This window comes from Bufo gargarizans, chromosome 6, assembly GCF_014858855.1.
Source record: "Bufo gargarizans isolate SCDJY-AF-19 chromosome 6, ASM1485885v1, whole genome shotgun sequence".
Taxonomy (NCBI): Eukaryota; Metazoa; Chordata; class Amphibia; order Anura; family Bufonidae; genus Bufo; species Bufo gargarizans.
Genome location: NC_058085.1, coordinates 352,685,956 through 352,700,830, shown reverse-complemented (window position 1 = coordinate 352,700,830; position 14,875 = coordinate 352,685,956). Strand labels below are relative to the sequence as shown.

At 39.0% G+C, this 14,875-nt stretch overlaps 1 protein-coding gene across 1 annotated transcript in view; it reads right to left on the bottom strand.

The window, feature by feature from the left end:
* Positions 1 to 14,875, bottom strand: part of LOC122939843 (alpha-2-macroglobulin-like) — a 138,827-nt gene that overhangs the window by 17,155 nt on the left and 106,797 nt on the right. The window contains exons 22-28 of the mRNA XM_044296034.1: positions 14,103 to 14,154; positions 10,938 to 11,021; positions 10,646 to 10,822; positions 9,329 to 9,407; positions 8,131 to 8,287; positions 6,545 to 6,613; positions 2,996 to 3,158 (exon numbers count right to left, since the gene is read on the bottom strand). Of these exons, the coding sequence (XP_044151969.1) occupies positions 2,996 to 3,158; positions 6,545 to 6,613; positions 8,131 to 8,287; positions 9,329 to 9,407; positions 10,646 to 10,822; positions 10,938 to 11,021; positions 14,103 to 14,154 (781 nt within the window). The remainder of the gene's footprint in view (positions 1 to 2,995; positions 3,159 to 6,544; positions 6,614 to 8,130; positions 8,288 to 9,328; positions 9,408 to 10,645; positions 10,823 to 10,937; positions 11,022 to 14,102; positions 14,155 to 14,875) is intronic.

Sequence of the window (14,875 nt, the reverse complement as noted above, 5' to 3'; positions counted from 1 at the left end):
ATGAGTCAAAATTTGAAATTCTTGGTTCCAAATGCCACATTTTTGTAAGACAGAGGAAAGGTGAGCAGATAATTTCTAAATGTGTGCTTCCTATCCTGAAGCAAGGACGAGGAGGTAAGATAGTGGAGGTGCTTTGCAGATGACACTGTTGGTCATTTATAAAAAATTCAAGGAAGAAAAGGGATGCGAATGAGTTCTTAAGAAGCTCTGCATCTAATGCCACCAGGTGTAAGGCAGCTATCCTATAAGTCAATGTTTGACCCTAAAAATAAGTCTTGAAACATGATTTAGATATTAAAAAAGCCAGCACCTCATCTACAGACAGCTGTTTCGGGGTGATTGACCCCATCAGTGCAGAGCAGAGAGTACTGTCTTAAGTGGGTGATAGTACCCCCAAATCCTGACTTAGGCCTATCTCTCCTTGGGGAGAGAGCGCTTTAGTCGGCGTGAGGAGACTTATAGGCCATACATGCTCCTTTGGAATTGGTATTGGCCTTTCTGGTGGCCAGTTGGATGGGAGTATGCATAGGTCAGCTTTTTTTCCTATAGTGTGCAAGCACGGCCACCACTGCTGGATTGCAGGGCGGTCGTAATCCTGGATATGAGCAGTGTAAAATGTCATGAAAAAATGAATAATGCCAGCAAAGGAGACAATATGGACAAGTACAATACATTAGTAAGTGCTTTGTCTACATGATAAATGCTATTTGCTGAGGTAAGGCAACTTCTTTAATACCATATGTGTTCCTTCATTATTTTCATGTCTTTAGTATACATCAATATGAATCTGCAATGTGTCATTGCATAACCTCCTGCTAATTAACTCTGCGGAATTTCTATTATCATCACTGCAAGTTTTATTTCATGGTGCATAATGTGTCTGTTTTCCTAATTAATCAGTTGTTTCAACTTTTGTGAAGCCTGTGATCCTTGGTGAATTTTATGGTCCATCTAGGCCTGCAACTTTGATTGTTTAGGCTACTTTCACATCTGCGTTTTCCTTTCCGGTATTGAGATCTGTCATTAATCTCAGAGGAAAACGCTTCAACATTGTCCCCATTCATTGTCGATGGTGACAAAACTGACCCAAACAGAACGTAGTGCACCAGAATGGATTCCGTTCCATTACACTGTGTTCCCATAAGGCACACAAAACCGCTGCAGGCAACGTTTTTGAGTGTGTCATGGGATATGGAGCAAGACACAGTCGGCGTGAAACACAATGTAAGTCAATGGTGCCAGATCCATTTTCTCGGACACAAAAGAAAACGGATCTGGGGCCCATTGACCCATTGATGGTTTTAGTCTTGGTCATTTTAGAGATAATACAACCGGATCTGTTCATAACGGATTCTGCAGATTGTATTATGCTAACGGAAGTGTTTTCGCTGATCCATGACGGATCCAGCAAAAATGCAAATGTGAAAGTAGCCTTACCTCTACATAACTTTTCCCCCCATATGTCAAGTTTAATTGATTAATAGGCAAATAAACTAAATTATACCTAGATCAAAACTCATACTTTCTTATAAATCTATACATAGTCCAAGAGGAAGGCACTCGTGCAGGAGCGGGCATAAGTCAAACTCCATCTTGTCAAACTGTCCAGGCAGTTAATCATGGCAGTTAGACAGGACAAGAGATGCCATGTGAGCTACACAAACAAACTTGGTCACCACTTTACAACATTGTCTCATCGTGTTCCACTTTAGTTTACCTTCAAATGTATCCACAATTTCCTCCCTCTGAGCCTTTTATTCACATCCGTCCCTTTCTCTTTCCCTCACTCCGTATAGTTCACATATACCTTTTACTTTTTTTGTTTTACATCACCTTGACCCATCTTACTCCTTACTTGTCATTAGCCCTTTCTCTGCCCTAGATCACCAGGGATGCTACAAAGGACTGAAGGGAGCTTTGCTTTTAGTTATTCACTGTATTTAAAGTGTAAGGCCCCTTTCACACGGGCGAGAATTCTGTGCGGGTGCAATGTGTGAGGTGAATGCATTGCACCCGCACTGAATCCGGACCCATTCACTCCAATTGGGCTGTGCACATGAGCAGTGATTTTCACGCATCACTTGTGCGTTGCGTAAAAAAAAAAAATCGCAGCAAGCTCTATATTGTGCATTTTTCAAGCAACGCAGGAAGTGAATGGGGCTGCGTGAAAATCGCAAGCAAGCGCGGATGCGGTGCGATTTTCACACATGGTAGCTAGGTGACGATTGGGATGGGGACCCGATTCTTATTTTATTTTTGTTTTGTATATAGGCAGTAATACTGACCATTTATATAATATAGTTTAATTACTGAAATCGTATATTTTTATTAGAAAAACTGACCATTTTTGTAATATACTTTAATTACTGAAATCGTACATTTTTATTAGAAAAATATCTCTAAAGTGACCCATTTTGAGCCTTAACAACAACCCCCTTTCTTCTGAACATAACACAGTCAATGCTGAGCAAATCTCCAAAGTTATATAAACAGAGGACAGGGGGATGTTGCTAAGGCTCAAAATGGGCCACTCGACGGGCGGATTGGCCGTAGACCCTACAGGGAAGTTTCCCGGTGGGCTGATGCCCAAGGGGCCTCCTGGGCTCTCCTTACAGCCGGCCAGTGGAAGTTTTTGGGGATGTATTTTGTGCTGCTGGCAGTGTTTTGCGATGGACTGTGGTATTTGACTCTGTTGGGGTGGTATTATGTGCCACAATATGGTATTGCTCGCCCTGCCTTCCATCAATTTGGACCTGACTACAAAATAGGGCCACTTTTCCAGGACCCCTTTAAGTTCCCAGTCCGCCCCTGGCCACTTTGGAGCTATTTTTCTAATAGAAATGTACAATTTGAGTAATGAAAGTATATTACAAAAAATGGTCAGTATCACTGCCCCTACACATTACAAAAATAAAATGAATGACAGTTACACTTTAATATTCATACTGCTATCTCAGTTATTTATTCACTACAATAGTAGCTATAAATGTGTTACCTTTTATTACAGCTTTCTCGTCCAGTTTTTTCAGCATCTGGTCTCTCAGTTCACTGTCTCCTGATAAGGTGAAGGCATATGCCATAAGAGCCAGGGTGTGCACGGGTAAATCACTGTCCAATGATTTCCTGAGACAGTGCAAGGCATTTTCCACAATAGTTCCCTAAACACAACATAAACAAGACAACAACTTCTTAGACATGATCGCTATAATATCTATATCATTCTGGAAGATCAGTCACAAAGCAGGAGGTATTATAAGGGATGATTTTTTTTTGTTAATTTTTTTAAGAATATGTACTGAAACATATGTGGTATTTTTTTTATATACTATACTATTTTATAGTATACTATTTCATACTATTTTCTTTACACCAGACTTGCTTAGTTGCTGTCCTGAAAAGGCCTGAGAAAAGCAAATAAAGACATTTGCTTTTCAGCAAGGCACAGGAACATTCACAACTTTCATGTGACATCCATTACACTTTTGTACCTTTAGATTTTTAAAAGCTCCTTCGGAGGAATTTTTTTATGATTGCATTTTACTCATTTTGGATAAAAATATATATTTTTTCAATTGGTCTTTATTAAAAATGTTCAGCTATTTCTGAGATACAAGAGTTAAAAAAATCCAGCAAGGTGTGACTTTGTTTTCTTGTCAGCTGACTGCTCTTATGTAACTCTGATTTCTGTTCTCCTGACCTTATAAGCACTTATTAAACTGATAAGAATATAACTTAAATAAGACTTGAGCTATAATGAGTTTTTAGGAGGTCAGGAGATCAGCAATGAAAACTACACATGAGCTGTCAGATGAAGGGATTCTAAGAAAACAGAATTGAAAAAATGATTTTTGAGTAAATTCCAATTAGTAAATAAAATACCCCCAAAGGTGTACATAGCCTTTAAGTTTGATGCACAACATTTTTTTTCCAATACTATATAAGGCTACTGCACTAATTCAGGGAATCTTCTAATTACTGTCAAGTTTTTCATTAATTTCAGCCAGAAGTGTTTCATATAATTCTACTTTAAACCAATTCTCAAAAAAATAAATAAAAAAATATGACAATTAAGTAGGTGTCTACTCCGCTTTCAAACACTAGATGATACAGTCTATCCTTGTACACTGTAATATTCTATGAAGCTCTGACTACACCAAACATATTGAAATTCGATGAAAAGGTAAGGGGAAGACATTTTTTCATCTCTTTTCTTCATGGGCAGTTGGGTGAATATTACATTATTATAAAGGAAAATTGCACAATAAAATGTAAAATAATGTAAATAACCTTTTTTTTCAAATCAACTGATATAAAGGTAATATGAATAAAGTGGAAGAAATTCTTCACTAAGCTGAAAAGGTGCAAGAATGTATTAGTTTTGTATGAATAATGAGATATATTTAGCATTTATATGCTTCACTGCACTTCTTGCATGCTGTACATAAACACCGATATTTTGAGCCAAAAATAAATTTGCTGCATTTTATGAAACATCATTTTTTTTCAAAATTGTGGAGGTAGGTGTGTTAAGTGTCTAAAAGACAGTATCATTTTGCATACGTTCCCCTTTTTCTTGATGCCTATTGTGCTGCTCATTCTGGGGAATTGTAGATTGATCCTCGCAACACAGGGTTGACTTTACTTTTGCTATATCTCTTTTAATAAAATGTTGATAAATCCCATTTGGATTAATCATTACTAACTGGATCTAGAATGGCAGTTCCAGAGATATGAGGGGGTACATTATATGGTGGATTAAACCGCTGACTTTTTTTCATCCTATCCTAAATCCTTTGTTTCTCTTTTCTATTTTTTTCTTCTGAATTAGATTGCAAGACAATAAGGGATTGCGACCTGGAGGATATTTTCAGAGCTTCTCTGAAAACAAGAAACACAGGTAAAGGCATCTCCACTGGACTGGAGACTGCTTTACCTGTGTTTGTTGTTTGCAGAGAAGCTTTGAAAATATCCTCCAGCCGTCTTGGATCATTGTGCGCCAAAGCAGTACCTTTCTTCTCCTCTATACCTATCCTCTGGAGGGGACTGGGCATCTCCACCAGAGGCATTGGACCTGTGGCAGCACTCCATGGCATACTGGACTTCAACTTTGACAAGTCTACAATAGAAGTGTGCCTATCCTAGCACAACTCAAAAAGGTGAGCCTCCATTTTGGAGCTCCCACCCCCTTTTTTCCTCAAAACATTATTACCCTATGTTGCGCCTTTCTTTGTAACTTCATTAACCCAGTGCCTACGATACTACAAGTCACAATAGAAATGGGTCCATTATCCTTTTTATCACTACATTCCAAATAACATTACATATATACTTCTAATGTATCACTGAGCATGACGTTAGGTCTTTAGGAAAATAAATCATCACCCACATGTCAAAATAAGATCACAACATTGATATTTCCCCATGAGAAACTCCTGTGATCATTCACAAAACAGATAAAGAATAGACACTTCCAGGTTGGGCTGTGGTCTTCCTCTGGTTTTATTATGACAAGCAGGTGACTCAAAAAGTTTGGAGATTGAGATCCATGAAACTACCTTACTCTTATGCTCTTTCAAGTTGTTTTGAGAAAAAGTGCCATAATTAACTCACTGTTCTACACCGTACGTTGGCAGACCTTTTTATAGGCTCATAAATGTAGGGACAGCAGAGGTAGTAGTTAGAAATTAGTGAAGTGCTCAAAAATTTTATTTGACTACATCACCGAATTTTACAAAAAAATTTGCTTCATGATGAATTACTTTGTCACGAAGAGCATTTCTTTGCAAATAGTGGGTACAATGACAGGAAATGGCGATTGCGCTGATCCCCGTCATTGAACCCCTCAGATGCCGAGTTCATTGCTGATCACAGCATCTGAGATTAATATTGAGGCCTTTCAGGGGTTGATCCAAAAATAATAATTTTGTTGTACTTACCTCATCCATTTGAGCATGAAGAGGCCGCCACGGCTATTGAAGATCCAGCGCAAAATCTTGCGTGGTGCGTGATGACATCATCTTGTCGGCTGGTGTCGTGATGTCATACGTCTCCGTGCATGAGATTTCATTCGGGATCTTCAAGCCAGATAGCTGTGACTGCCTCTTCATGCGCAAATGGATGAGGTAAGTATTATTTTTTTTATTTTTACCTCCATTTCAGGGAAAATCTATTCATTACCATAAAGCAAATTCCACCTTGTGGCGAATCAAATTTTTCCAGAAATTCGAATCGAAGTCCACTTCATCAACTTTGATTCACTCAACACTATTAGCAGTTGCTTCTGGTCCCGATGTCTGAAGGAACCCAACCGCACCTCTATCACATAAGATGACAAGGGTATTACAAATGACTCAAAATAGGTGTGGCCCTGTTCTGAATTTTGCATTGGGGCCCAGAAGTTTCGAAGTTACTGCTTTTAAATCAGCTAGTATCTTATTCTACATTGTATTTAATTTTGTTTAATATTAAATGCAGATAAATGCAATTAAAAAAAAAAAAATTCACTAATTAACAACATGAACATGACATATATCAAATAACTTACATTGCATGTCTTCTGTTGTTCAAAGAGAGAAATTAGGACGAATGCAGTACGACCCGCATCATTATCTGCCTAAAATAACAACAACAAGTTTCAAACTTTTTGGTCTTATTAAATTGATGCTAGTCTGGAAATAAGCTGATTACCCTGATTTGGCTGCTGAAACCTGCAGCTGATATAGTCCAGCCAGGTTTACCACAGCAAGAGCTGCTCTTTGTTAGCAGCTCTCTACTCTAGCTTATAGAAGACGGCCAAAGAGCTTATAGAGGTTGAAATGTTGCACCTGATTGCTGGATAAACAATTCATGTTTGATCTCCTGTATATTTGAAACATGGATATGGTAAGGCTAAAGTATGCCCTAACACGCATTGTCACAGGAGAGCCCTGGGTTCCTTTCTCTTGACCTGGAAACAAGCTGTGTACACCATGGTCAAACGTATGTGGACACCATGATACATATATTAATTTGTTGAATATTCTGTTCTAAAACCATGGGAGTTAATGTGCAGTTGGGCACCCTGATGTTGCCCGAGAAGTTCTGGCTTGCAATTGGTGTTCAAATTTACCCCAAAGGTGTTCAATTGGGTGAACGTCAAAAGCGCTGTGCAGGCCAATCGAGTACCTTCACATCAAACTCACCAACGCAGAGTTCTCCATCAGACTGCCAGATTTTAAAATGTGATTTAAAAATCCAGAACATTTTTTTCCACTGCTTCACTGAATTTTACACCACTCTCGCCAACGTGTAACATTGCACATGGTAATCTTAAACTTCTGTGCAGCTGCTCAACCATTGAAACCCATTACATGAAGCATCCAAAGCACATTTCTTGAGCTAGTTGTCACTTCCAAAGGCAGTTTGGAACTCTGTATTGAGTGATGAAACTGTGTACTATACAGATGATTTTTACTTTCTTCGGCAGTTCGTGGCCCAAGTGTGTAAGTTTGTGTTGTGTACTGTTTCTTGACTGTTATCACTCCTTGTCGCTTCCACGTGACAATAGCACTTACAGATTTGCCAGGGCAATCGTCTGTGTGATTGGGGTGTCTAATACACCCTTAAGAGTCAGCAAGGTCACCAATGAGATTTACTTACACAAAGCACACGCCAAGTAAAATGCAATTACAGTGCTCAGGGCCAATACACACTGGCCAGTTCAAATGAAACCCAAGCCATGAGTTCATGAGACTACTGCATTAAATTGTTTAAGGTCTATTGTCCTGTTGAAATTCTGTTAACTTTTGCTAGTGCAGTTTGTCAATCACAGCAGCCACTTAGCCACAGCTTAGACCTGTGCCACATGTTTGCTACGGGGCTCTAGGACAGAGCAAACAACCATTGGAAATTCTGCATTGGTAGAGCAAGGCCTCCCCTGTAACTCATAGAGTTACCTAGATGGCAAAAGATGGGTGTCCAGGTGCAAGGGGCCATAATACTATGTTTAGTTGGATGATGTTTAATTGATGACTAAAACTACAGTCCCTAAGAAGTGTCTAGCTCTCTGTGAGAGTCATCACACTTTGCTTTCTCCCTACAGTATTTCTAGGAACTTGGATTACCATTACTCACAGAAATTCATCTACTTACCTTTAATTTATTGTTAAAGTATTGCCCCTTCTCTTTGAAGCAGCCGTCAGGTTGTTGTAGACTCTGTATCCATTTCACAGATTCCTGGATTTGCTTCTCATCAATGTAAATCCACTTCTGAGCTTTGTTGAAAGCTTTGACCACTACAGACGTGAGCCTACAAAAGTTAGCGTTATAACACATTAATTATTTAATACATCCGACTGAAAAATATACAGAAACATCACAGTTATAAATGAAAAAATGGGGACCTCTCCTAGCTCAGTTAGAACCACTATACCAGGAATGAAGACTTCTTTGTTTACCCCTGTTCTTTTCCTAAACTTAGTAGGTCCCTTACATTGGTGGGTTCACATGGTTGTCCAGAACAGGAAGATAGGATCTGCTTTTTCCCAGAAACAGATGGGCAGGACTGGTAATATAACTTGGCCTCATTTTAGTGTCTTTGAACCACAAGCCACGTTATATCTGCCCATAGGCTGTGTCTAGTGTTTCATCTCCAGTGATTGACTTAGCAGGCATCTCTTCACCTGTCCTGTGTGTCGAGACAGGTACAGAAGGCAGGGGCTAGTGGGAACTCTCTCTAAAGCCTTTCCTAAAAATTATTCCTTTAATTTATATGAAGCTTCCCTACCACTTATTTTTCAGTAGCGAATAAGGAGTTTCCTTCCTGTAAATGTAATGGCATATCAAGAGGATATACCATCAGTTTCTAATCAGTGGAAGTCCACCAGAGATCCCCTTGATCCTCAACAATAAGGAGAAGAATCACAAACAAAGATCCTAATTTTCCATATAGTGGCTTTCCTGTTTACCCAATGTTTAAGGAACTTGCAATAGTGCCTCATTGAAGTTCATTTTCTGCAGTTTGACCCCTCCGATTGTAATGTTATGTCATATGCAAGTGATATGCCATAACATTATAACATGAGAATACTAGCAGTGCTTTCCAATGGTCAAGGAAGGCTGAGAGTTGTAGAACTGCATTTGCTGGAGGTGCATACGTTAGAGGTGACTATTGTTGTATGACACATGCAACCTTCTGAATATTATATCTCATATCTTTCTATGCAATTTTCTTCTCAATCTACAATATGCCCATTATCGACAAAGAAAATACGGTACCAGAAAAGTGATTATTGCCATATAGCTGCAGTTATTTACTAGAAAATGGATCTCACATTTATTTTACACATACCATATATTTGCTTTATCATCATCGCGAAAGAACCCATAGGAGCCACTTTCTGTTCTAAATGTCAGTTGTTTCTGGTAAGCTGAAGGGAAAGCAGAGTAATGCAAGTTATAGTAGTAAACACATGTTTTATTCTGAAGACATGATATAGCAAAACATAACTACTAATATCTATTATAATATTGTCTCGCACCACATGACACAGCCTACCACCAAGGGTAGCTCACTGCATGGACATGTATGTAGCTTCAACTAATACTAATATTGCGTATTCATATTTCATAGTTCTACTCTGTTATAGGACTAGAACAATAAAAAATACTGGATAAGTTGAAAGGACACGAACAGCACCCGAAGGACCCTTTTGACTATAATGAGGTCTACGAGGTTTCTGCCAGGAAGCCCGGCATTTAACCAGATAAAATAGCACAACATACTGGACAATTAAAGAGAGGATCCAAAAGAAGCCTCCAATGCAGATGTGAACACAGTCAAAGTTCTATACTAGCTTTAACAATTTGTACATATTTGGCTCCCCCTTGCGTTGGCAGAATGCAGCCAGAATTATTTTGCTTGGACTCCCTTATGTAGATAAATTATGAGATATCATAAAATGCTCCTACAATGCAGTTTCTAGGAACTTTTACCATTGTAGATCTTGGTGTGTGATGATTTAGAAATCTGAGGATAGTCACAAAATGGCAACGTTGTTGTACTTTGCAAATTACAAGTGTTTTGTGATGAGCCTCATGACTTCACATAAAATATTATATACTTACCAACACCATCATATAATTTAGTGACTTTTTACATTATGGTTGTTATTCCATATATAAGCAAGAAAGAGGATGTTAGTTAACCATTAAAGGGGTTATCCCATGACTAATGTAAAAAATGAAATCAGATATAAGTACAGATAACAGTTTCTTTCTAATACGTTTAGAACCAGCCCTATAATCTCACATGAATCCATAGATCTGCCCATTCATTGCTGCAATTGCTCTGATAGATTAATTTCAACCTGGCAGCTCAGGGGTGTGCACTTTCTCAGGGGGTGTGCCCTTTTTACTGCAGCTGGTGGCAGCAATTTGGAAAAGTATTCAGATCCAGGTGCTGATTTGAAAAATGTAGAATATTTTTCATGGGACAACCCCTTTATAATAAATAGTCATCATTTTATGGTATATGTGGATGACCTTAAGATCATCAGAGAGGTGGAGAAACAGCTTCAATGACATATGAAAAGTTAAGGAATATTGGAAGCTAGAGGAGGAAATTTGCATGATAAAAATACCCGACTAGATCAGAAATTTTATTTACCTTTCTCAAAATTTTCTATAATGCTGGCTTTTTTTTCAGGAGTCAGTTCATGTATGCTCTCGAGATATTCCAGTGTGTATAAAGCTCTGAGAAACTTGGCTGCGTTCTGTTCTCCACAGGCATCAGGCATATAGAGTAAATTGTTCAAGTTAACATTAATATTGGCCATGATATCACCTGGAAAACAGGTTATATATAAATCCACACATAAAACTAAAATACACTGTAATATTATATTCCAGTATAAAGTGACATTTCCCAGGTAAGATATTTATCAGTCAAGATTACTCACCCTGAACCAAGAGGTGCGCACGTTCAGAGCCGGGTACTAGTCTCTCTGGGAGTTCCAAGGTGAAATGAATGTCCTCTTTATTTTCTGTCAAGTGACAGATAACAGCAATAGAATTTAGAGACTGACAAAATTTATATAATTCTTCATGAAAGCAAACCACATGGGAAATATAAATCATGCATTCGAAAGAAGCTGATTTCAGACAGTGGATAAACCATTCATAAGCACCATTATCTCCATAGTCTCCTAGCTAGTATCCATGGAGCACCGGTATAGAATACACTAGTGTAAAAAGGTCATTTCAGAAGTTGGAACATGGGTTAAAAAAAAATATTTTTCCAGAATATTACATGTTAATGGCCTACCTTGTATTATCAGGGATCTTCTAACCAAAGGGACGCCCACTGATTAGCAGAATGAATAGGTAGTGGCCACAACTACTTCACTCCAGCGCACCACAACAACGTCCATACAGTTGTGGTTGTGTCTGTGTGTTGCTTGTGCTAGACCTAGAGGGCACTATGTGAAAGTGGTTCCCTTGGGATTAGTGAAGCAAAGGAAGTGGGCAGAGTCTGCTGTAAAGCACGATCTTGTGTGCGGAGCACGGATCAGAGTAAATGAGGGAGTGGTACAGAGCACAGAAGAGAAGCAGGACAATTACCCAAACCAGTGGGAGGTAAGGCTACTTTCACACTTGTGTTGTTAATTCCTGTATAGAGACCCGGCAGAGGATTTCAATGCCAGAATTAAACTGATTTGTTTTGATTGTGCACTTCAGGATGCAAATGTTCTGTTAGGATGCGGTTGTGTGAAATCAAAACGGAAATAAACGGATCAGTCACTAAATACATTGAAAGTCAATAGGTGACAGATCCGGATTTTTAGGCTCCTAAAAAAACAGATCTGTCACCATTGACTTACATTGTTTTCAGTGCCGGATCCATTCCCCCCCACCCCCCCCACCCTCCCGTTATGACTGGACACAAAACCGCAAGCTTGCAGTAGTTTTGTGTCCGGTTACAAAACGAAACGCTGATGGAGTGGAAAATATCATAATGCATCCTGAACCAATCTCTTTCTATTCAGAATATATGGGGACAAAATGGAAACTTTTTTTTTTGGTATCTGCTGGATCTCAATACCGGAAAACAGCAACGCAAGTGTGAAAGTAGCCTAACAGAAAAGTACAGGACCAGTGAGAGGACATTGGTGTCTATGGGTAGTGTACTAAATGTGGGTAACATTAACCCCACATCAAGTCAGATCACTAAAGCAAACCAGTGCAAGAGTCTGCAAGGAGTGTCCAGTCAGCAGGAGAAGTAGCAAAACTATCATTGACACGTGTCTTCTACAATCTTATGGACTGTGCTGGGTCACTCTTCATTCTGTTGATCATCCCAGGAGTGGAACTGATTTTATATTGATGGCTTATCTTTAGGATAGGTCATCAATGTGATTTCCAGGAAAACCCTTTAAATTTCCAGATCAGTGCTTTCTAAACTATGCTTCTTCAGATATAGTAAAACCAAAACTTCAAGCATTTTCTGCTTGTAGAAGGTTGTAGTGTATGGGGTAAGAGAGTCATGTGTTGGAGGCCACTGATCTAGACCTTGCTTGTGATCCTGATTGTAAACAAATGAAAAAAAGACTAAAATACATCACCCACGTTAAATTGCAAATTTTAGTGTTTTAAATGCAGGCCTCCATCAGAGCCGTATCCAATTGCTCCCTATAAACATCCTTTTGATTGAAAAAAAAATTGAAGATCTAATATGAAAAAAGATGTCTAAAATTGCGTCCAACTGACCATTGAAACTTCTGCACATCCATAACTTGTGTTCAACACAACCCCTCTTCCCAACCTCAAAAGTGATGCCGCGTGTAGGGCTTCTGAGTTTAAACCATCTGTGCTCTGAAATAGTGCAGCGCTGTGCATTTACTACCTTCCCACTGTGAAATTATAGTATGTAGCAGAGTGGGATGGAATTTAGACTTGGAGGAATGAGGGACAGTTGTCAGACATGTTTAACTTCAAGAAAGACAGGCTAGGAAAGGTAAGAATGTAGCATTGCACAAAAAGATTGCATTCACACAGGTTTATCCTTTTTACAGTCCGCAAATCGCAGATCCACAAGATATGGATACATGTGCTGTGTTATAAGGGTACATTCCTTAAATAAGCACTGATTGGGACTTCCCCTTAAATTATTATATTAACTTCTATATTCCTAATAATGTAGTGAATTAGGGATAGTTAATCAACATACGCAAACAAAGCCATTGTTCTGTGTCAGATAACCTCCAGACTCCACTCCTGTGTGTACATTGCACACTGGACATCCTTAGGAGTAGTAGCTGAGAGATATACATTTTTGTGCACAAAGTCAAAGAGCTCAGGGCTGCTGAGAACATCTTCTAGGTAGGATGTTGTAGGTCACTATAGCTCTCTTATATTATCATGGGGCATTGGCCATTTGCTACGTGAGTAGCACAGTAACGGGAGCTCCCCCATTGCATCGCAGGCCATGATTATTACTTACCTTTACTATTCTGTATGTGATTTGTGTTTTACCTTGTTAATCACACTTAAATAATTTTATCACTTAGCCTGTGTAAGCCTATTTATTCTCAAATCTTTAAATTCACATTAAAAAATGTGCACCCCGCACTTCCCGTGGGACCTATAAAAGACATGCCTGTTCTAGTCCACAAAACGCACCAAAATATAACATATTCTATAATTTGCGGGATGGACAGACGGATTTGGACAGCACACCGATGACATCAGTGTACTTTTCACATTTTTTGCAGAACGATAGAAGTGAATGAGTCCACGTCCGATCTGCAAAAAATGCAGATCAGATGCGGACCACAAATAGTCATGTGAATATAGGCTAATAGAAATATTTGGTTCAGGAAAGTTGTAAGATGGGAAAAACACAATAGGGGAGATCTATCAAAACTGCTGAAAAGAAAAACATGGCAACCAATTAGATTTCACCTTTCATTTTCCAGAGGCGCTAAAAAAAATGAAAGGTGGAATCTGATTGGTTGCTATGGGAAACTAAGAGAGTTTTCATTTGCACTAGTGTTGATAAGCCTCACCAATTGAGCTAGTTTTTATAGAAGTAAATAAATGACATGCTCTATATAGTTTTTTTTTACCTGGCGGGTATATAATGAACGTCTGTGTCTTTTCTTCTTCATGTCCCCTTGGCTAACAATAATAATAATTAAAAAAAATTACTGGAGTTATTGCTCTATCTCTTGGCAGTGGTATAGAGGGGCTGGCAGGTTATATACAGTTCCTTGGGGACCACACGCCTAGGCCTTGAACATAGTAATTTTGATACAGGGGTAGGCATAAAACAGAGCTGTGACCCTGTAACTCAGAATGAATGAATAAATACTGAAACAGTGGCTATTAAAGGGAACCTGTCATCAACTTTGTGCTGCCCATACTAACGGCAGAATAAAGTAGAGACAGGTGAGTTGATTTCAGCGGTCTGTCATTTATAAGTTAAAAGTAAGTGGTTGCCGAGAACCAACATCACAATCCTTGCAGACTGGGCCTGGAAAAGAGTCACGGCCACCTGAGAAGAGTCCTGGTTATTCAAGAATTCCTGCTCTCCTGCCACCTGCTGATGACTGACAGTCTAATACCTAGTTTTCTCCCTTTCTCTCTAGGAGAGAACTGCCAATCATCATCAGCTGGGCGAGAGAGCAGGAGATTATGTATAACCATGACTCTTCTCAGGTAGATTTGACTCTTTTCTAGGCCTGGGCTGCAATGATTATGATGCTGGTTCTCGGCAACCTCTTACTTTTAGCTCATGAGTGACACACGGCTGAGATCAGCATCTCTGTCACTATTTTATACTGCCCTCAGTGAGATCAGCATAAAGTTGACGACAGGTTCCCTTTAAAGGCTATTAATA